The sequence below is a fragment of the Podarcis pityusensis genome (genome assembly GCF_964106645.2).
Source record: "Podarcis pityusensis genome assembly, chromosome: 3".
In the NCBI taxonomy this organism is placed as follows: domain Eukaryota; kingdom Metazoa; phylum Chordata; class Lepidosauria; order Squamata; family Lacertidae; genus Podarcis; species Podarcis pityusensis.
In genome coordinates this window covers 96,273,305-96,297,167 of record NC_138026.1, presented here as the reverse complement: position 1 = coordinate 96,297,167, position 23,863 = coordinate 96,273,305, and the positions used below count along the sequence as shown (strand labels likewise).

General features: G+C 41.3%; 1 protein-coding gene across 5 annotated transcripts in view; it reads right to left on the bottom strand.

Annotated features, from left to right (window-relative positions):
- The window catches only part of USH2A (usherin), a 440,966-nt gene that overhangs the window by 11,261 nt on the left and 405,842 nt on the right, over positions 1 to 23,863 (bottom strand). For all 5 annotated transcript variants that reach the window (XM_081000469.1, XM_081000470.1, XM_081000471.1 and 2 more), the window contains exons 64-67: positions 21,529 to 21,850; positions 5,825 to 6,034; positions 5,078 to 5,316; positions 2,742 to 2,959 (exon numbers count right to left, since the gene is read on the bottom strand). In XM_081000469.1, the coding sequence (XP_080856595.1) occupies positions 2,742 to 2,959; positions 5,078 to 5,316; positions 5,825 to 6,034; positions 21,529 to 21,850 (989 nt within the window). The remainder of the gene's footprint in view (positions 1 to 2,741; positions 2,960 to 5,077; positions 5,317 to 5,824; positions 6,035 to 21,528; positions 21,851 to 23,863) is intronic.

Below are 23,863 nucleotides of genomic sequence, written 5' to 3'. Positions count from 1 at the left end.
AAGCAGAAGCCAGGTCAGATGTTCGGGTTCTGAAAAACGTTCAAAAACCGGAGCATTTACTTCCAGGTTTTCGGCGTTCAGGAGCCGAAATGTAAAAAAACGGAGTGGTTCAAGAACCGAGGTTTGACTGTATCAGGAACACTGGGGGGGGGGGGGGGATGGCTGCTCCAATAGGTACATGGGGACACACATATTTTCTGTACAGTTATGAAGGAAGAATGTTGCTGAAGAGTACTGCACTTGTTGGTGTCACATGCATTTCAGCCAGAATGGGCCTTCCCCCATATCTATACATACAATAAAATTGTAAGGATGTCATCAAACTGCATTTTGTGTGGCTGCTGACAGGTAGCACTGCAAAATACAGCGTGAAGGCAAGCTGGGTTTTCAGAGCTGATGGACCACCTGATGGACCACCACAGTGTTGGAGGCTGAGGAGGAGGGAGATGGAGAAGGGTGGCCAGGCCAGTAGGTGACCCAGGTGGGAAGTCAACATGACCCATCAAACAAGTATACAAGCAGGGATTTTTTAACAGATTTTTTTTGTGAGCTATGCAACAATGGCTGGTAAGGTGACATGGGTGGGGCTTCCCAAAACTGTGAGTCACTGCTGCTTACCAAAAGGGAAAGGACAAGTGTGGGGAGCTCAGCATGGCGGCAGGAGCACTGGATTGTGGGGGGAAGGAGGTGGCTATGGCATGGTGTAGGGGGAGAGGGGAGGTGACTTTGGCAAGGAGAGAGAAGGGGGAGGGGGTGGCTTGCCTAGGTGAGAAAGCAAGCGAGCAAGCGAGCAACCCAGGGAAGTTGTAGAGGTTTGACAAAGTCTAAGTAAGAGAAGAAGGGAAGGAAGAAGGGAGGGGTGGTTTTTGCAAGCTCTGCAGGGAGAGGACTAAACTTGGGGAGTAAGGGTAGGGTTGGCTTTGGTGAGGGGGTTGGTGAGCAAAAAGAGAAGAGGCATAGCACCTAATACAGACACAATAACATAATAAACTTCCATAAAACTTAAACTTAAGTTCTAGATATAAAGCAAGATTGATCATGAACTATTTCACACATAAAATATTTCAGAGAGAACACATACTCTTAAATAGCGTTTGCAAAAAATGCACTGCTGTTTGGACAATCCAAATCTTTGGGTGGTCTGTGAAACACTCTCCCCACTGAGATGCATCTAGTCACATCACTGTTTAGGAAACAGGTGAAGACATACCTGCCTCAGCAGGCCTTTGGATGAAGGGAATGGTGCCTGAAGTAATTTATGAGTGGTTTGATGCTGCTGCTTTTTTAATTAGTTGTACAGAAATAATTGCTTTTCAGTTTTTGTGCTGTGCAATAATTATGTTACCTATTATGTGGTAAACTGCCATGTGGCCTTTTGGTAAAGGGAAGTATATAAATGTCTTAATAAACAAACAACAAACAAACAAATAAAATAATGTTATGCAGAATGTGTGGAAAGGATTAGAACCGTCCACTTGGACAGTACTAACTCATCACAACTTGAAAATTTGCAAATTGCAATTGCTGGAATTGTGAGCATTCCCATAAATGTGCCAGGAACATTGAATACTTCTAGAGCTGTTAATTATCATTAATATTATTAAATACACAAGGAAGCCATTTTTCATATTGAATTAATATTTAAAGTAATTTAATCTAAAACTGTCAATGGAGTTAATTCCCCCCCCCCTCCAAACTATATTCATTCAAGAATAAATTATGCCTTTTGGCATCCATTCATTTTTATTCTTTTGATTTTTCCTCTCAAAGCATTACTTTCAAAAATAGTTAGGGAGTATTGCAAATAGCCATCTATTTCACTGCTCCAGATAATCAATCAATAGCATCATACATAAGTATATAATCAAACACTCTTCTTGAAATACTGTGTTAGATGAAAGTAACTTTATGGACACAAGGAGGGCATGTTCATTTGTCATGATTCTGGCTTTGCGCTAAAGGAAAGTAGAAAGGCTACAAGCCACTGACTCCTTCTTTTAAATTATGTGTTTCAGAACCTACCGAGGAAAGCGAAACAAAGAACCCAGGGTGCACATACAAGAGACCTGAGGAGCTGATGGAGTTAACAAGCTGAATAAATTAATACAGCAATTAACTAACTAGACTATATAATCAGTGTGACCTGTAATGATGGCTCCTAGGAGGCCAACCTTTCATTGCAAACCCATTGTTGTAAAGCTGCAGAGAAGTCTGCTTTTCAGATCTCTAATTTTCAGTAACTTTAACACTGAGTTAATAAGGAATGTGTTGAAATAAATGTCCAGCCAAAAAAGAAAAGAAAAGAAAAAGGCAGTCTTCACCAAATAAAGGTCTTCAAAGGCAAGCCAACCAATATAGCTATAATAGTATTATTTGGGCTGCCATTATTTTGCTTACCAATCATTGATTAATGTAAGCCTCTAGTGTGAAGTTGGTGGAGGGACATTGCTTTGGTAAATGGCTCCTCCCAGCTCTTATCACTTGCTCTTTGAAATGAAATAAATGGATTGCTCCTCACTGCCCCCTCCCCCATGTACCACACTCTTTTGCCGTCTCCACCATTGTAAAGATGCTAAGACAGGTGAATGCTTACACACCATGGCATGAACCCCATATGATCAATGGCCAAGGATAATGTGAGTTGTGGTTCAACAACATCAGGAGGGTCACACGTTCCCATTCATGCTCTAAGCATATAAAGTGGCAGAATACGTTCCTTATACTCTCCTGTTTTAACTCACCTTCTTTTTTGGTAGTGAAGCTGATCCATTCTGAAGCAGTGCTTCCTACTGAATTGTAAGACACCACCCTCAGGTTGTAGGTTGTATAAGGCTGTAGATCACTCACATTGGAACGCTGGCCATCTCCCGCATATTTCACTTCAACAGGGCCAAGTTTACAAGCTGATTCTCTTGGCTGCAAATAGGAAGGGCAGGATGTGTGCATGTGGAGTTCATACCTGGAGGAAAAGATGGAAGCACTGATGAGCCACAATTAGCAGGTAAACACAAGCTTACCTTTCCTGCTTATGTGTCTTGATGCTGGTCAAACACAAGGACCTGCTCTCAACTTAATTGCTGCAGAACTCTGCACATCACATTCAATATTCTAATTGTATGCCCATTGATGATGATGGTTTGAATTTTCTAGTCATTTTATCTTGCCCAGCACAACCCAGAGCATCTTACAACCAACCAAACAATGATTATTGACAACTGAACTGTATGCCAGTATTGAAAATATTGAAGTGATAACTTTTTTCGGTAACTAGACCTGCATGTCTAGGGATGAACACAAATCTCTCCAGATCCTTAGTGTCAGCATCATATTTACAAAAGCTTGGACCTTAATACATTATAAGTCTGGAAAAAATGTTACAAATTCCAGCACGCCAACAACAAATTTCTCCATGTCACAAAATAGTGTGCTGGGTTTTGAGTTTTCCAAACTAGATGGTAGGGGGGAGGCTAGATGGTAAACAGTGCAGTGGGGTAGGGGTAGGGCAAGGGCAAGGGCAAGAAGAAGAAAAGGCCAATGTTGATTTGTAGACAGCTAGTATCTATATCTATATCTATATGCCTGGGATTTTTCCAAGACTGTCAATTCCAAAGGAACAGATAATTAATCTGCCTATTTTTCTTAGGCACTGATATTCATCCCTGATTTGTCTAAGGAAAATTAAGTTTGGTGGCATCAACAAGACACTGAATTCTTTTGGTATTTGCTAGTTCAGATGATGTAATCACTGTGAGGGTAAGGATTTACTAAGCTATAGGCCTCTAATTTGGCTATATGTGAATGGTAGCAGGTCATTGCCTGTATACCCCTTGTTGTTGTTGTTAAAATTATATATTGCCCTTCATCCATAGATCTCAGGGCAGTTCACAACACAGAAATACAAGATAAAAAACACAAAATACATAATAAAAACAAGAACAAACCAAACCAATAACCCCTTCCCCATGTTGGTGAAAGGGTGTAGCATATAGTCTCCAGCCAAGTCCAGCAACCGTGGCTGCATATAAACAACCTGATAACATTTGAAATCTCACCAACCGTTTGGATGGAGCAACCAGATTCAGTCTGTTCTTCTCCCCACCAAACACTGATTGCTAGGATTCCAGTTTGTTTTGAAGGCAATGCGTACACTGGGTGACATTCAACTACCGTATTTTTCGCCCTATAGGACGCACTTTTTCCCCTCCAAAAATGAAGGGGAAATCTGTGTGCGTCCTATGGGGCGAATGCAGGCTTTCGCTGAAGCTTCCAGGCTTCAGGAAGCTATCAGCAAGCCTGGGGAGCACTGTGGGAGTTCCTGCAGGGCTCCCTAGGCTGCGGATAGCAGCCTGCCGCCCGGCGCGTGGGGCACCCTGAAGCAGAGCGCTCCTCGCGCCGGGCAGACATCCGCAGCGTGGGGAGCCCTGCGGGAGTTCCTGCAGGGCTCCCCACGCTGCAGATAGCAGCCTGCCACCCGGCACGCGGAGCGCCCTGAAGCACAGTGCCCCTCGCGCCAGGCAGATATCCACAGCCCTAGGGCTCCCTAGGCTGCAGGGCTCCCTAGGCTGTGGATAGCAGCCTGTTGCGCGGAGCGTGCTGAAGCAGAGCGCCCCGCGCTTTGGGCAGACATCGGCCAGCCCCACAAGCTTGGGGGACAGCGGGGAGGCGCAGCGCCCCCCAAAAAACTAGGTGCGTCCTATGGGACCAAAAATACGGTAAGTGTTACTCAGAGTACACCCTCTGAAATGGACCAAACTTAGCCATGTTCATTAATCCAAATGGGTTTACTCTGAGTAAAACCGAGTTCCAACATCTCCTACAAGGAGATTCCATTTGATAAGGCTCTTTAACACCAATGGGCATTGTGTTCCTTAGGCAGTCTTTGAAATCCCCTGAGTCCTTTCCTTCATGCCACTTACAAAAAATAAAAACCCTTTAGCCCCTTTCCTATTATTGGTGCCAGGTGTGAATGCTGTTAAAGTTGGCACTAACGTCTATGCTGGCTGGGCTGACTCTTCAATTGATTTTCAGATGTCTGTTTTCCATTTTCTAGTCAACTTTAGTATATCCCAGCAATTACCTTCTTACAATGCCATTGGGTTCCCGAGGTGCATCCCACTGCAAAGAAGCATTCCTTGAGGTCATGCTGTGAATGAAGGGAGGAGGCTGCTGTGAGGGTGGAGCTGGCTGTGTGGTGACATGTGCCACGGGTCCTTTGCTGCAGCAGCTGAAACAGGTACAGGCTTCAACCCCAACAGAATAAGTGGTAAAAGGCCTCAGGCCGTGGATGGTTTGTTGAGTGGCTGTTCCTTCTGACAACTGATAAGAAAAAGGCAGTGCCGGATTTAAGTAAAAGCTAAACAAGCTACAGTTTAGGGCCCCACTTTCTTGGCCCCCCCCAAAAAAAAAATTAAAAGGAAAAAAACTGGGTGTGCATTTCCAAAATATAAGATGAAAAACAAATAAAATAAAACAGCAACAGTGGTTTGTGTTGTGTAGGTCCATAAATTACCATATAGCATATATTCAACACAAAAAAACAGCGACAATTTGTTGTTGACAAAGGACAGCTGGACATATAAAGGGCCCCATTACCTTCAGTAGCTTAGGGCCTCATCAAACCTAAATCTGGCCCAGGAAAAAGGACAGAACATTGCACAGCAAACCACACTGGAAATGTGGTCCTTTTCCTATTTGCAGAGTAAAGGAATTAAATCAAACATAGTGCTTCTGCTCTCCCCCCCTCCCCATCAGTGGCGATTCCTAAAAATCAAACAGCAAATATTCTTATCAGCTCAAAAGAAGACTTTGTCTGATGAAAACTCACCACCATATCCTTTCCCTTTGTATTGTTTGAGAACAGCCTGTAGAGACTGACTATTCCATTTGGCTTAAGAGGAGGACTGATTTTCACCACAGCTGAAGTAGATGCCACTGTATCAAACAGAGGTGCATGAAGTCCTTGAGGAGGGGCTGGGCCTGTCTTACATTGGGTCCAGCTGCTAGCAGTCCGGCCTGCAGAATTGACTGACCAAACCTTAAAAATACAAATGACATTTGAGCTGTGAGATTTCAAGCAGCCTTAAGTAGTCTGTGGGGAAGAGTATGAGGCTTATTTTCATTTGCACCACATAATGGTATATTTATTAATTTTACTATTTTTAAAAGTATGTGTGCCGCCTTTCTACAAATAGCATTTGTGGTGGCTAATAAGGAACAAAACCTCATAAAAGTACAGTGGTACCTCTGGTTATGTACTTAATTCGTTCCGGAGGTCCGTTCTTAACCTGAAACTGTTCTTAATCTGAAGCACCACTTTAGCTAATGGGGCCTCCTGCTGCCGCCATGCCACTGGAGCACGATTTCTGTTCTCATCCTGAAGCAAAGTTCTTAACCCGAGGTACTATTTCTGGGTTAGTGGAGTCTGTAACCTGAAGCGTATGTAACCTGAAGCATATGTAACCCGAGGTACCACTGTACAATGTAACAGAAGGTAAAAATGACAAAATTTATAAAAGCTGTTTAAACTAAACAAGTTGAATAAAAGTGCTGAATTCAAACAATGGACCACCAGCACACCCACACACCAAATCAAATCAACTAGTAAACCAAATTAAACAAACAAACAAACAAAAAAGGACTTAAAAGATAACAACAAAACTTCTAGACCATTTTTACTCAAAGATAAAGCAGGCTTGGTCAACTGAACCTTGCCACACCCACTCCAACACAAAATCCCTTGAAGCTAACAAATGTAATACATCAGCAAAGGTCAAAGCTCCCCCACTGGCAAGCCAGCATTGCTAGCCACAGGCCAACGGTGGACACAGATGTTGTTGCACAGCACATATGGGCAATTGCAAGGTCTTGTGGTGGCAGGACAGATTCAAGAGTAAGGGAGACATCTCACAGACCTTTCTAGGCATTTTGGACATCTTAAAAAGCTACATACAAGTCTGGCACACTAATTAGCAGGAAAATTGCTAGGAACTTAAAAGACAAAGGGGCATATATTTGCATATGCTTGTTAATGAGTTTGTGTGTGTATTAAACAAACACATATTTAGAATTTAAACTTCACATAGCCAGCCAGCAAACTTCCTATCCAAATCACCCCAAATAAATTATTCAGTTAATCTTTGCCACATCCTAGATCACTCAAAGTCAGCTTCTCTTGAATTTATTTACCCTCAATTAATTTCACAAGAAATCCTGCTCCAAATCAAATCCAACTCTCTCTCATAACCCCCATTAATTACCCCAAATAATCTCTAAATAAAGTCTTTAAATTAGTGTGTTTCTACCCAATAAACTAGAGCAACCTCCCAATTTAATATTCCCAAGCTCATAACCAACCCCAAAACATTTGGCATACTTAGGTAAATATCTGCATGCCACAGGTTCACCCTAGTAACACCTCTGGTAATTACAAGTGGCAGACAGTATTGCAAGATGAAATTGTTCCCTTGCTTCACTGAACATCCTACTGCAACCTAACTTTCTACACTGTTGCAGCACACACATGAACGACTAGGCTGCTAGGTGATTTTATTTTTCAAATAAACAGACTTCATATCTGAACAGCTGAAGACGTGCCCAGGTACATACATACACATATGCAGGAATAGGTTGAATTATACTTAAGAATTCAGTTATTTTAAAAAACAAAGTGCGAGACTGGCTTCATTATTTTCAGATAATGGAGGCATTTAAATTGGACAAGAAAATTGGCTTCCAGGTGGAAAGATCAAAATTAGAAACTGAACTGTTAGAACCCAAAACTAAGAATTTGTCAAGAATGTATAACTTGCTGCTGAAATGGAACACTCAGGATGAAACGGTAAAATCGGCTATGATTAAATGGGCACAAGACGTTGGACATAACATTATGTTTGCTGACTGGGAACAGTTGTGGACCACAGGTATGAAATTTACGGCATGTAATGCCTTAAGAGAGAATATTATGAAAATGATATACAGGTGGTACATAACCCCAGTCAAGCTTGCAAAAATCTATCATTTGCCCGATAATAAATGTTGGAAATGTAAAGAAACTGAAGGTACATTTTTTCACCTTTGGTGGACGTGCCCAAAGATTAAGGCTTTCTGGGAAATGATATATAATGAATTAAAAAACGTATTCAAATATACCTTCCCCAAGAAACCAGAGGCCTTTCTCCTGGGCATAGTCGGCCAAATGGTGTTAAAAAAGGATAGAACTTTCTTTATGTATGCAACAACAGCAGCAAGAATACTCATCGCAAAGTATTGGAAGACACAAGAACTTCCCACGCTGGAGGAATGGCAGATGAAACTGATGGACTATATGGAACTGGCAGAAATGACTGGCAGAATCCGTAACCAGGGAGAAGAGTCGGTGGAGGAAGATTGAAAGAAATTCAAAGATTATCTACAGAAACACTGCAAAATTAAAGAATGTTAGAGTGATGTTGGATTGAAAATAAGTGGTTTCCAGCTGTACAGGATAAAGTTATAGATAGACTAAGATTAAAGATTAGGATTAAAGAAATTTAACGAAATGGAAATTTGGTACTTAAGAGGTAAAATTTTAATGCTATATTACATTGAGACTAAAGATTGGGATTAAAAAAGTGGAAAAGAAATTGCTGGACAAACAATTTGGTCTGGAATACAAAAGAGGGAGGTATGAGGAAGTCTAGAAAATAAGTAAATTTAAAAACGAAAATGAAAAGGTGATATTGTTTTTAATTGTTCTGTTCCTTTTTTGTTTTTGTTTTTTGCTCTTTGTGTTTTTCTTCTTTTTTTGAATTATGTATTGTGTATTTGTGTATTTCTTTTTTATGTTTTTCTGTTTAACTTTTATTGAAACCTTAATAAAAATCATTTTTAAAAAAAAAGAATTCAGTTATTTTAAAGAACCATTCTTTCTCATTAAGGTTTCCGTTAAATGCTATTACAGCACTCTCAATATTTCTGTCTTTCCGGCACAGTTGAGTGTCCATTCAACTTTCAACAGATAAGTTTTATGCTAGGCTGGGTAGCATGGAAAGGCTAAACATTGCAGTGGTACAGACCCTCCTAGCAGCCCAGACTATTGCATGAACCATAACCCTCCACTTCTCTATTTGTGTTTTTCTTCATCAGCAGGAAACATTAGTAGAGGATGTAGGATAACTATGGAACTGACCTCTGTGTGAAATGTTGGCAATCATCAATGCTGCCTTGAGGTATGACAGTGCTATGTAGACCAGGTGGTATATTCTGGTCAGTCAACCAAAACAGTATATTTCTGATGTTCCCTTTACTCTTATTTAGTAAATGAGACAAAACTTTAGTTACTGAAGTTTTTTTCTTCTTCTAATGGCATTAATTCAATTGATCATACATCAAATTTCATTTATTGCTTAATATGGAAATGCCCTCTCAAAAAGAACACAAGTCAGCATCTTCTCTATTATTCATACTGCTTTTGCCAAAATGCTCACTTTGTTATATTCATTTTGTTCTATCAATCAACACGCATGGTTTTCAATTCGACGATTCCAAGATCCGGTCGCTAGAATTGCATCTAATTAAAAACAGCTCTTCTCTGTGAACGGATTTTGTTTTTGTCAACTTCCCAAAACCAGAGTAACCTGCACACTATATGAAACTCAGCACTTATTAAGCACAGCCTCCAACAAATCTGCATGAAAATTAAATTTCACTTTCATCAAGGAGAGAATAAACATATGGAAGGATGTATAATCTTATTTATCAAATATCATTTGTATAATTAAACACGAATAGCATAAAAGGTTGACTTAGGTCATCATTTGCATGAGTAAGTAATTTGTAGAATGTCAGGTACAATAGATGGAGTAGATGGATGTGTAAGTGTATAGGGTTAAATTAGGCTCAATAATAGTGAAACACACAGTGATCAATCAGAATGATAGATCTAAATGGCAATACAAGAGGACTGTCTGTGTGATTTTTAGTATTAAGAATTCCTTAGTAAGCTTTCACGTTGAGAAGTTCTATCTACACTAAAACATGCTCTTATGCAATCTCGTCAGTCCACTTTTTGGGGGAGTAGCTTTGCATTTCGTTTAAAGAAGAAAACCAGTATAGCCTTCTAGTCTTGTGAATGAACGGTTGAGAAATTTTGGCAATTTGAAAAGGAAAAGTTTGGGAGAGCAGGAATGTGATGTGGAAAATATAGATTCAACTGCAGCTGGAGAATCTCATCTACAACAGTATTCGTTGCTGATGCAACCAAGAAAACAGCAGTTTGGGCCCTAGCTGTGCAATTCCACTACACTGATCTCTAAAAGCGAACTCCTAGTGTACAGTATGTTCTCAGGAGGCCATGTTGAAATTATTTGTATAATCTCAATCAGTTAATTAGATAAGTTGGATGGAACCCAAATGCTAAGGATGCCTTCATGTAGCTGCTTTCCTCCACTGGCAGTTGCACTAAGCAGGAGGTGCAAGCTAAGCAACATAGGATGTTGCCTTATACCACGTCACACATTTGGGCTACTCAGCTCTGTATTGTCTACAATGACCAGAAGTTACACTCCAGGATTTCAGACTAAAGGCAGTCCAGTCATGCCTGGAGAGACCAAGGATGGAACCTGGGATCTTCTGCATGCAAGGCAGGTACTCTGCTGTTCTTCCCAACCACAGTGGAGCTTTCAAATACTCAGCTTTTCCCACATGGAAATTGAAATTCCTTATTTCCACACACTTTCTCCACAGGTTCACAACTCCCCACTCGTTTTGAACACATTATTGGAAGGCCTTCTCCGCTGCTGTATGTCAACATAGTAAAGGAAAAACCTAAAGTATATTTATTTAAATGGGCCTGGTTTTCACTTACTAGCTCAAACACATCCAGATATTCAACTTCTGGGGGCTTGGAAAATGGAAAGATTGTCCAGTTTAGTCAACACTGTGTATGCGATTGCATGAAGACATGCCCCAGAGCTCCCCAAATGGCAAAATAAGGGCAGCAGTGTATCAGTGAACCAGTACAGTGGACGCTCGGGTTGCGAACGTGATCCATGCAGGAGGCACGTTCGCAACCCACAGCGTTCACAAACCACAGTGCCGTGTCTGCGCATGCGCTGGTCGCAATTTGGCACTTCTGCACATGCGCAAAATGTGATTTAGCACTTCTGCGCATGTGCAAGCACCGAAACCCAGAAGTAACCTGTTCTGGTATTTCTGGGTTTGGTACGGTGCGTAACCCGAAAACGCACAACCTGAAGCGTCTGTAACCCGAGGTATGTCTGTACAAAAAATGAAGAATGTCACTACAAAAATGAGAGAGTTGGAGAGTATGCTCTTTTGGCATTGCACCTGCATTGTCTGCATTAATTCTCCTTTGCAAACTGATGCATAAATGTGGCAAACTGAACTTAAGGTTGGAAGAATAAGACACCCAAATTTGTGCATCTATCCCTAGGGGAAGCTAGCAGATGAGGAGAGGGTTTGGACCCTGTTTTGTGTGTGTTGAGGGGAGGTCAATTATAGCTTTTCAATTCTGTTATTGTAGCTTCTAGCAAATTTGCACAGTCACATAAGGAGAAATGCCACTATCATTCTTACAAAGCAGATGGATAAAGCAGATCTAATGAGACACGATCCCCTGTGCAGCGAAGAATGGCTAAAACAGAAGATGAAACAAAAACAAGGAGAAGCGTAAAGTTCATCAAGCACAGTCAACTTATTCTAAAGGAATATATGCTGCTTATGAAGAGAATTAAAACTTGAACTGCATGTGCATACCCAACATATGGGGGTGGAGCTGCAATCACTGAGCTGAGAGACATTTGCAGAGAAAATGGCACAAGCTGGATTTAAACTAAATTAAGGAGTATATGAGCTAAGTTGAATGCTATTTATTTTAGACAATGAAGGCCAGTGCTGTCATTAAGCTACCATACCAGTTAATAACCATACAAGTTAATAACAGCCATCCCTGGAAGTTTTAATACTGCATTCATGATGAATACCTATAATTCTCATATGAGAATCTTGAAATATCCTTCGAGTAATAGATTCAGGTCTAAGTCTTCTGGTCTATGGCAGGGGAAATGGGAACAGAAAGTACTTGCGCCTTGAATTCTTCAACTATATATTGCCTCCTTTATAATTTAATCTTACATCATGCTGCGCAGACCCCCAAATCCAAAGCACTGCCAAAATTTCTATCATCATTAGAAGGTGCACAGGCTTAAGAAAGCCATAAGAGGGCTCCAGATTCATCTACACAAGCAGTAATTCAGATGTCTTCATCTTCATTTTCTTGGCCACGTGCCCAGACAGCACTTTGAAAAAAAGGGAAAGCTTAGTTGAATCCATCTACTTAGTGAACGAAAGAATTCTAGGCACAGCAAATGGAATCTTGTTTGGCAGCTGAAAAATGTGCCTTCACAGAGCCCTGCTCCTTCAGGCTGATAATGGAACAGTCAGATGACCAAATCTAGAAGGGCAGCCAAGGTGGTATATCAAGTGGTTGTGCTACAGACCTCTGCGATAAGAGATGGCAGAAGAATGGTCCCCAAACAGCCATTCCTCTGGTGACTGTCTACACAGCAATCTCTCCAAGTGACCCATTGGCTTTCCCGCAAAGACGGAGGGAAATGTTTTGTTATTGCAATAGAACTAATGTAAAACAGACCAACCTTTAAACATTTCACTTTAAATGTATGTGATTTCCCAGTTGCCTAATGGCTAAGACTTTGGAGTGAGCCCCTCAAGAAGATGCTGCAGAACGCCTTCCTTTTAACTTTCATGAAAGTATGTTAGGGACATCTTTGTGAATCATATGTTTAAACTTGCACTTTTTCCTTGTTTCCTTGTTGTTGTTTTATTGTTAGACAGCTCAAGCACGCAATTATTTAAAACATGTATCTAATGTTGATAGGACGCGGGTGGCGCTTTGGGTTAAACCACAGAGCCTAGGACTTGCCGATCAGAAGGTCGGCGGTTCGAATCCCTGCGACGGAGTGAGCTCCCGTTTCTCAGTCCCTGCTCCTGCCAACCTAGCAGTTCAAAAGCACGTCAAAGTGTAAGCAGATAAATAGGTACCACTCCGGCAGGAAGGTAAACAGCGTTTCCATGCGCTGCTCTGGTTCGCCAGAAGCGGCTTTGTCATGCTGGCCACATGACCCGGAAGCTGTACGCCGGCTCCCTCGGCCAATAAAGCGAGATGAGTGCCGCAACCCCCAAGTCGGTCACGACTGGACCTAATGGTCAGGGGTCCCTTTACCTAATGTTGAAGCATTCACATTTCTATGTGGTATACATAAAAACAAACCACAGAAAATGGAACAATAAAAAACCCAATCATAAAATAGAACACTACCTTAAATTGCCTGCCAGAATAAGGAAACCTTAGTCGTGTACCTGAAGTTCAGCAAGGAGGGTGGATGCTGTCTAATCTCAGTTGGGAGGGAGTTGCACAGGCTTGGGCCCACTAGCCTGAAAGCATGGCTCCTAGTAACTATGGGGGACCATCAACAGATCGTAAGATGGGTTGTAAGATGGTGGCCTCCCCAGACCCAACATGCCATGTGGCAAAAGTTGCCCACCCAGAGCCACCGGTTCGGCAGTTATTATAAGACCCTTATTCCCCTCACAGAGCTACAATTTGCAGAGTTGCTTGGAAAGAGGGATTGATTGTTAAACCATTCTGAGAATTGTAGCTCTGGCAGGAGAATGAGGCATTCCTAAGAATTCTCAACACTTTCAACAAACTACAGTTCCCAGGATTCTTTGGGGAAAGTCATGACAGTTGCAAGTGGTATAATATTTATCTAAATGTATGGTGCGGATGTAGCCTTGGTCTGCTGGATAATGAAATCTGGTAAGTCAACTCTGGGATATATAGGTCTTCATATGTAAAGTCTTTTTTTAGAAACAGCAGCAACACTTCTGCTTCCAGAACTTGTTCTTTTCATGATGGAGAGGCAGAACAAAGTATTTAAGTCTGACATAAAAAAGGTTATCAAAGTTTCAGCCAAACCTTGTTCTTTTTAATATTCTAATGCATCAGTAACGAAGATGAGATGCAAACATGTTTAACTCCAAAAGGCAGACAATTTAATAATTTGTTTCCTATGGGTACATAATGAGATAGTTAAAACATTCCCAGGAGAGAGATAAGCAGATATTAAAAGGTCTTTCCAATACCTGTAATGGCTAAGGGCAACAGCTAATTCAATAGATTCGATCAAAATCACTACTTCTTTCAGTGCTGCTGATTTATTACTTTGGCTGTAGTTAGTCATCACTCATTTTAGTTTGCTTTTCAGTGCTCATAAATTATGCCTTATAAATAAAAAGATACAATCAAGGAAATCATATCAATTCATCTACAGCCCTGGGGTGTATTTTCCCATGGCACTCACACTAATGTCTTTTTAAAAGATAGGCTTGTCATGGCGTTTGAATATGTCAGAATCACAATCTACCTAAGGTGGTCTTGGGAGAGCAGAGCCATAACAGGCTCATAACTAATGTGGAGGGGCCAATAAATCAGATACCTTTGTTTGGTTTAATGAATAAACATAGATTCATAAACAGCCTCCTTGTTCATAGAGGTTTGCAAAGGTGGATAAACTCTGGTCTGCAAAAACGGCTCTTGCATTTGCGTGATGGCAATATGATTTCTGAATAGCTCGAGCGTAGTTTACAGAAGTTTTTGATGTTTGTATTATGGTTTTAGTTATGTTGTAAGCTGCCCAGAGTGGCTTGGGAAACCCAGTCAGATGGGTGGGGGTATAACTAATAAAATTATTGATGTATTTCTTCTTCTTCTTCTTCTTCTTCTTCTTCTTCTTCTTCTTCTTCTATTATTATTATTATTATTATTATTATTATTATTATTATTATTATTATTATTATTTCATCTGCCAGCAAAGCAAGAGAGCACACTATCATACTATCTATATTATATTGTATGTTCAGGGCTTTTTTCCAGCCAGAACTCTCCAAAACCAGTTCTGGTACCTCTCAGGTTGGCACCATTGCCATTATAAGAGAACAAGGGAGGTGTTCATGGTGAGTTCCAGCATCTCTTTTTCTAGAAAAATAGCACTGTATATGATAATCATATTAAATAGTTAACAATGCAGTATAACAATATTATAGCAAGGTGGACAACTACATGGATTACTATTATTTATAAATTATTTAGTTTCATTTATTTGTACCTTGCTTTCCCATCCCTATAAAGACAAACTAAAACTTCAGGCTTTTGCTTTTTCAACCCCTGGCTTGTCATGGCCACAAAGTGTTATGATGGCCACTAAAAGAAGCTAATTCTTTAGAAAGACCAAATAAATTCAGGGTTTATATGGATCTGGTAGTGGATAACAGCCAAATATGTACCACTCCCCATTTTGAGATACATTTTATCTCTGATCAGCAACATGATATTAATATCGTGCTCTGCTTGTAAACCTCCCTGAAGAGAAGGCCTCTGTATGTAGTTTGAATGCTGAGTTTCGACAAGCTGTTGGTTGGAAATTTTAGAAAGTCAATAGCGCACAAACACAGTGTTTCCCAAACTTCTTGTAGACCAGAGACACTTTATTTTCAGAGAATGACAGGGTATAAATCATCTAGTTTCAGTGTGGCCCACTGCCAGTCCTTTTTTTTCTAAAAAAAATGTTTAGAAGTATGCTCATTTTCCTACTCATATTGAAATACTGCCCCTCAATGAGGCCAAACTTAGATTCACAAAATGTTTAGGGGTATGTGTACCCCTGCGTCCCCCCAGAAAAAAAGCACTGCCCACTGCTATGTTTCTTCCTGAGCCAATGTTCTGGACATGTCTCCTAATTGGAGGAAGCAAGTCCATAATTGTCAGCCTTGCAGAGTTTCAGCCTTCTCTGAGGATGGGAATTCTGCTTGCTTTCTAGATTAGGCAACTGAATAGTCTAAAGGACACCTGATGCATACTCATAGCAGAATAACCCAAATCCAATAGAGTCTGAGCAGAAGGACATGAAGGCAGAACAGCAAATCATTCAGAGATACAAGGCAGCATCCTCCTTTTAGCCAGTTGGAAAATTAGTGTGCTCTGGCTTGGGGATTATTGCTCTTCCAGATCAATGACTCTCCAGAGGTGTTTCCCATCACCTAATGCCTGATCCAAACTGGAGCAGCCAGGATTGAACCTGGGACCTTCTGTAATGCTCTGACTGAGTCGCAGGCACTCCCAATATTGTCCTAAATACATGGACTTTTGCTAAAGGTTCAGAGAAAGAAAAGGAAGATTCCCCCCCCCCCTTACCTCAGTTGTGCTGTTAATGTCAAACCCATTAAGCTGGACCTTGATGACTGACAGCATTTTTTAAAGTGTTGCAAAGGGCCTGGCTCTAGTGCCTTAATTTTAGCTTCATTCAGCTGGAGGAAATTTAGTTGCATTTAAAATTTTATGGCCAGCAAACAAGCCTCCGAGAGAGAGGCAGCAGAATCAATATCGTGCTTAAGTGAAATATAAATCTGGGTTTCATCAGCATAATAGCGAAAGCCAATCCCTATACTTATGAATAAGGTGTCTCACAGGCAACATATAAATTGTCAACAATGGTGGGCCTAAGAATAGATCCCTGAGGGATGCCACAAATGACAGTAATGGCAGAGGAACACACACACACACATGCGCACACAAGACTGCTAAAGATATGCAATTTGAACACAACTAGATCCAAGGACTGTCAGACTTACCCATTTCAGCATGGACCTTAATAAAGAATTAATTAATAAAATCCAGGTGGAGAAACACTCATGGCAAATCTGATCAGACATGGCTTTGAACTCATTTGAAGGCTTATTCCGTGGTGGATATGGCTCAAAGGTCGTAAGTACTTTTCTCTGACCACTGTGTCCACACAATCTGATCTAGCTGAACTTCTCTAAGCGGTTAAATAGCTTTTATATTTTTGGAAGGGTTAGAACTTTCAGTAGCCCACTGCATTGGTTTTGCCAGTTTTTTGCACATAAAGTTGTTAATATCTACAGTGGTGCCTCGCAAGACGAAATTAATCCGTTCCGCGAGAGTCTTCGTCTAGCGGTTTTTTCGTCTTGCGAAGCAACCCTATTAGCGGCTTAACGGATTAGCGCTATTAGCGGTTTAGCGGCTATTAAAGGCTTAAAGGCTTAGGGGATTAGCTGCTAAAAGGCTATTAAAGGCCATTAAAGGCTTAGCAGATTAGATAAAGGGGGGGGAAGCGAAAAAAAAATCTCTAGACTCGCAAGACATTTTCGTCTTGCGAAGCAAGCCCATAGGGGAATTCGTCCTGCGAAGCAACTCAAAAACGGAAAACCCTTTCGTCTAGCGAGTTTTCCGTCTTGCGAGGCATTCGTCTTGCGGGGCACCACTGTATTTATGTTCACACCACCATTTCCCCAATATTAGTATTAGAGTTATCCAAGTTCTTCTCCAGTCAGATTTTATTTGATCAATCCCATTTCTTGGCATGTGAGGCAGAAGATTTGCTTCTATTCACCCTACAACTTGTTCACCCAACCCACCATGACTCATACTGAATTGCCAAGAGAAAAAGACTTCCTTAGGAGAAGCCAATGTTTCAGCTAGTTTGAAAAAACCCGCGAGTGAGCCTGCTACCTTAAAAAGGACCACATGATTGGAGAGCTATAGCCTGGGTTTCCAACCTTCCATTTTTGGTCAAGGTCTTCTAGCAAGTTGTGGCTGAGCATCTCTAGGTATTGTTGCTTGATGCATATTAACGAGGCATTTTTCAATTTTGCTTCTAGCCAGAATGTGGGTTGTATCAGTCAACTTGGTTGATGACCCTTCTTGGAAAAGACAGGGGAAATGTGATTTGTTTATTTTCCTGGACCTCCTGGCAGCTTTTAATATGTTCAGGCATGGTGTCCTTCTAGATCAACTCATGGAGTATTGATTTGCAGTGGCTTCACTCCTTCGTTGCCCAAAGATTCCAGAAGGTAGAAGTGGGATACTATTGTCATTCCCTGAAGAAGCTTGCATCTGACATTCAAGGTATCTAGTCCCTTTCCTTTGTTTTTTAACTTCTGCATGAGACCACTGATAGAGGTCATCCAGAGTTTTAGAGTGGGTGACATCAGCATAAGCTCTGTTTCATCTTTCCATCTGAACCAGACATGACAGTTTTGTCCTTGAATGAGTCATGCACTGCATGAGGCTGAATAACTGAAAAATTAATCTGCAGAAGGCACAGTTCCCTGTGGTGGGTGGTCCTAAAGCTGGAGAATTGCCCATCATAGGCAGGGTCACACTCTCCCTAAAAGAGTAGTGTGTTAGGCTGGGAACAACTTGAATTCTCATATAGAGGCTATGCTAAGGAATGTGTTCTGTTAACCTTGGTTGATACAACAGGTACATCACTCTCTGTAAAACAGAGCCCTTGCTATGGTTGGACATGCCTTGGAAAACTCTGTCTGGAGTCTGGACTATTGTAATGTGGTGTATGAGGGGCTGCCTAAGGAGACAGTTTGGAAACTTGAGTTGATCTAGAATGCAACAGTCAGTTAGTGATGAATAAAGGCTGCCAGAGTGCATATCAAATACTGCAGGAACTCTGTTGATTACCAGTTTGTTTCCATCCTAATTTCAAGGGGAAACGTCTTACTGTTAATGTCCTGTATACCTGGGCCCAGAATACCTGAGAGAGCACCTGTTGTCCACTGAACACTGTCCACCTAGAACCCTTTCCCTTGTACATTGCAAGTTATTTAGGATCCATGGGGTTGTAGTCAACTAAGTCCTACTCAGAATGAACATAAATTGTTGTTGTTGTTTAGTCGTTTAGTCGTGTCCGACTCTTCATGACCTCATGGACCACAGCACGCCAGGCACTCCTGTTTTCCACTGCCTCCCACAGTTTGGTCAAACTCATGTTCGTAGCTTTGAGAACACTGTCCAACCATCTCATCCTCTGTCATCCCCTTCTCCTTGTGCCCTCAATCTTTCCCAACATCAGGGTCTTTTCCAGGGAGTCTTCTCTTCTCATGAGGTGGCCAAAGTATTGGAGCCTCAGCTTCACGATCTGTCCTTCCAGTGAGCATTCAGGGCTGATTTCCTTAAGAATGGATAGGTTTGATCTTCTTGCAGTCCATAAATTAGTCTTGTCCATTAACTTCAGTGTCTACTCGGAGTGGGACCAGCACGGCATACCATGCATCATTTTGCATAATTAAAATAGTGGGGTAGAGGAAACATTCCCTGTAATGCTTTTGCCTGTATGCACCATGTAGTGGAAAGAAGGAAACAGGATTATATTTAGACCCATAGAAACCCTGTTGTGAATAGATTATATACATTCCACACATGAAAAAATGTACTCCAGAATAATGAAATAATGGCCATCGACAGACTTCAGTTCATTGTTTTAAATAGCCAATAAGATCATGTTTAAGTTCATTTGCTTAATTAACTTGTCTTTATGAAAGGTGATGTCATATTAAATCTGCTGGATGTTAAGGTGCCACAGGATTCTTCGCTTGTTTGGATTTTGTGATAATCCTATCCTGTAGAACAGGTATCGCCAACCTTTTAAGACCCAGTACTCACTTTAAACCCAAACATGCATTTGAGGACCAATCTCTTAACTTTTTGGCATATCTTTGCATGACGGTAGAGCTCCTTTTGTGACCCACCTTGGATCAGGCTGTGACCCACCAGTGGGTCTCCACCCACTAGTTGAAGACCAGTGCTGTAGAAGGCACATGGTAGCTCTAATACATTTTAGAAAATAGAGAAAAAATGAATTTGCAGTGCCTCTTCTCTTGCCCTTAGTCTCACACACGAGACATCTACTCATTTAAGAAGCTCACACTGCTTCCAAAACACATTGAGCACCTGATTTAAAGGCGCTTACCTCAACCATAATGTACCGGATAGTTTTTTGAAAAGATTTAATAATTTTGTCCACAAAGAGCCCAATTACAAGAAAAAAGTATCCCCTCAGGTACATTAACTGGGAAGAGAGGGATGGGGGTAGGGGAATAGTGGGGATAAAAAAGATACCAGTCTCTAAAATAAAGCGATCTATTTTGGAAAGAATCCTAGCAGTTACCTCATTGCCATTAAGTTCATTGAAGTTTAAGGAAAATTACATCATTAGAAAGAGTAGGAAATCAAGTAACCCAAGAGCCATCGTCAGCGATGAAAGATGGGCTCCCCCAAGATGCCAGACATTTTGGCATACACTTGCCAAATGGAGGTCACACACTTCTCAACAGCAGCAATACAGATTCAGTCTGATCACCCAAGAACATTCAGTGGCAAACAGAGAAGACATCCAAAGTTCATTAGGCTTTATGTTCTCTTCAGAAAAGAAGACATATGGGAATAATGACTGAAGCGAGAGAGTTATTATAACCTTTCCTTTAAAGTTCATGACACGGCTAAGAAGCCTCTGGATTTACTATTATGCACATACAATACAAAAGCTATCTCCATCTAGAAATACCTCTATATGGAGCTAAGCCAGGCCATACACATCAAAAACGGAATTCTCAGTTTACACCCACACTCACACACCCTTCCAGTCCTGATCAGACTGGCAGCTTAAACCTCACCAACAGGGCAACATCCTCTATTGCAGGCTGCAGTTCAGGGGCAGGACATGTGCTCTGCATGCACAAAGTCCCAGGTTCAATCCCCAGCACCTCCAGGTAGGATTGGGAAGACTGCAGACTGAGAGAGCAGCAGCCACTCAGAGTAAACAGTACTTCCCTGTGTGGGAAGGAGCTGCAACTGAATGATTACTGTAACATGCTTTATGTGGGGCAGCCCTTGTATCTGGTCTGGAAGCTTCAACTAGTGTAGAATGCAGCAGCCAACCAGATGACTATGCCAGGTTCAACATACTTCTGTTAATTCGCAAAGTCCTAAGCAAAGCGGGCTCAAAGTATCTTAAGAATCACCTGATTCCCCATGCTCCACTTTGATCACTGAGATCCTCTGGTGGGGCACTTCTGGTGGTGCCTCACACGCCTGAGATTCTGTTAGCCTTCACTAGGGGCCAAGTCTTCAGTGTGGCAGACTCTGCCTGTTGAACTCCCAACAGTGGTTCAAGCAGGATGCATCCCTTCCTTCTCTCACACATCTTTTGAAACTGTATAGTTTTGACAGGCCTTTGCAATATGAATGGTATCTTTTTATGGATGCTTCTTGCTGCTTTTATTTTTATATGCTGTACACTACCTGGATAGATTTTTATGAAAGCATGGAGTATAAATATGCAAACAAACAAAAGTGCTGAGAGCATTCACAAACATTTCGCACCATGCCTCTGAAAATATGTCAGTTTCTGACGTATGTGTAAAAATGGGAATCACTGTGCCAAAAAACAGGGAGGGACATTGACTGTATTTAATTCTCGAAGCCCTTTTTGTCCATGTGAACTATATGGAATTATCATAACACTTTTTCTGAGTATATAGTATTTTACAGTATATTAACAATTTAGCAATAAAACTTCTTTCCTAAGATGTTCATAGGAATCATAGGATTAGGTCTTCATTCTGTATGTGACATACCTGATATTCATATTCGGTAAAAGGCAGAAGTGTGGCATCTTTGAAGGATGTGGATGAACCATTATAAACAAGGACCAGGTCTAGATTTAGTTGCTCAAGTGTTACTTGTCTTCTGTAAAGCTCGTAATATAAGATCTTCCCATTTGGTTGCTTTGGACCTGTCCACACAATGGAAAGAACAGACTGGATTCCACCATGACTTGACTGCACATCTATGAGTGGAGCTGGCTGGATTTCAGGAGCTGCTTCAGGGGTCTGTAGAGAAGCCCATTCACTGGAAGTGCAGCCCAATAGTGTGCAAGCTTGCACTTGGACTTCATACCTTTAGAAAAACACATCAGAAGGAAGTTAAGTAGAAGAAGGGCTATAAACGTATCTATTGCACATACGTGTAGATTACAGTAAAGATGTTCCAAAAGAGAGGTGTGCAAAGTAGTGTTGTGTTTTAAAATAAATGTAAATAATAATACTCTTGGTGGCTCCCAACAAAATAATAAGAACATAATAAAACATCAACCATTTAAAACTTCCCTGTACAGGGATGCCTTCAGGTGTCTTCTAAAGGTCATATACAGTCGTACCTTGGAAGTCCGTTCGACTTCTGAAAACGTTCGACAACCAAGGCATGGCTTATAATTGGCTGCAGGAGCTTCCTGAACTCAATCGGAAGCCGCAGAAGCCATGTTGGACGTTTGGGTTCCAAAGAACATTGGCAACCAGACCACTCACTTCCGGGTTTGTGGAGTTTGGGAGCCAAAATGTTCGACTCGCAAGGCGTTTGGGATCCAAGGTATGACTGTAGCTATTTAACTGTTTGACATCTGATGGGAGGGTGTTCCACTGGGTGGGATGTTTATTTTCCCTCCACTTTTTGCACTGTGGTGCAAGTAGCAGTAGTAGTAATATACCCCACCCATCTGGCTGGGTAGCAAGCATAATGGTTAGGTCCAGAACCTTCAATGCATGTGTCGATCTCTTGCATAAGCACTCCCCTCCTCCCATTTAGTTCAGTGCAAAGCAAGAGTTGCAAACACGCACACCCCTTTCTCTCCTTTGCTGATATGAATGGAGACATTCCTACATGTGTGTGCACTGCGATCCCCATGTCTGCAACAAATCAGCATGATTTATATACAGCGGTACCTCAGGTTACATACGCTTCAGGTTACATACGCTTCAAGTTACAGACTCCACTAACCCAGAAATAGTACCTCGGGTTAAGAACTTTGCTTCAGGATGAGAACAGAAATCGTGCTCCGGCGGCGTGGCGGCAGCAGGAGGCCCCATTAGCTAAAGTGGTGCTTCAGGTTAAAAACAGTTTCAGGTTAAGTACGGACCTCCGGAACAAATTAAGTACTTAACCCGAGGTACCACTGTATTAGGAACACAGTACTTTGAATATATTTGGTGAGATAATAGCTATTGCTTTGCCTGAACTGGAAAGAAGTTGCATTTAAATGTTAAAAGTTCCTTACATCTACTGTAAGACAAACTGTAGGTTCCTTGTTCAGTCAACCAATTAGGTGGCTTATAATTTCAAAATATATGATGAAACAGAAAGCTTAACTCAGGCCACTCAAAGCTAGCTGAAACAAACAAGTCTTGCCACATTTCTAAAAAAATATAATCATGCTGCAACATTTGTATCATAAGCTTTGCTAAAGAAAAAGGGTCAGGCTTTGTGATCTGAACTCGCATTCCAGCCTGCCTGCATTAAATTTACAAAATTAATTGTTAGCCTACCACAGCCTGGTAGCCTCCAGAGGTTTTGGACTGCCAGCCAGCTGAGAAAAGTTGGGCCATGGACTATGGTTTGTTCCCATGACTATCCGTGACTCAGACAGAACTTTTATCTTTCTCTGCCCATGCTCTTATTTATAAAATAATGATGGAGATCAATGAGACTTCTTCTGCACAAATGTATGCATTACTTCCCCACTTAGCTAGCAAGTGAAAACATGTTAAAATAATTGGTTGAAAACCTTGCATGTGCATCCAGCCACTTCCTATAAGTTTCCACTGAAAATAATGGGACAACCCGTTCTGGGAGGAAAAGAAATGAGCACTCTTGTCCTGCAATCCCGAGATTGCTATGCATCAAAGGAATGTGATGCACACTGTGTGCTTAGGTCTATACACATGCTTAGAGTTGAACAGGAAAAAAAGTAGGAGAGTTTTCTGAAGCTATTGATAAAAGGTCCTCTTCTAATTGAGCAGCTAGTGGCATATTAAAGATCCCATTGACAAGGGCTGGCTATAAGAAAAAGAAAAATTGATTGATTCAGTAAGCTCTGCTGAATGGAGAGTTGACAGTTTTTACAATGGATAATCTACT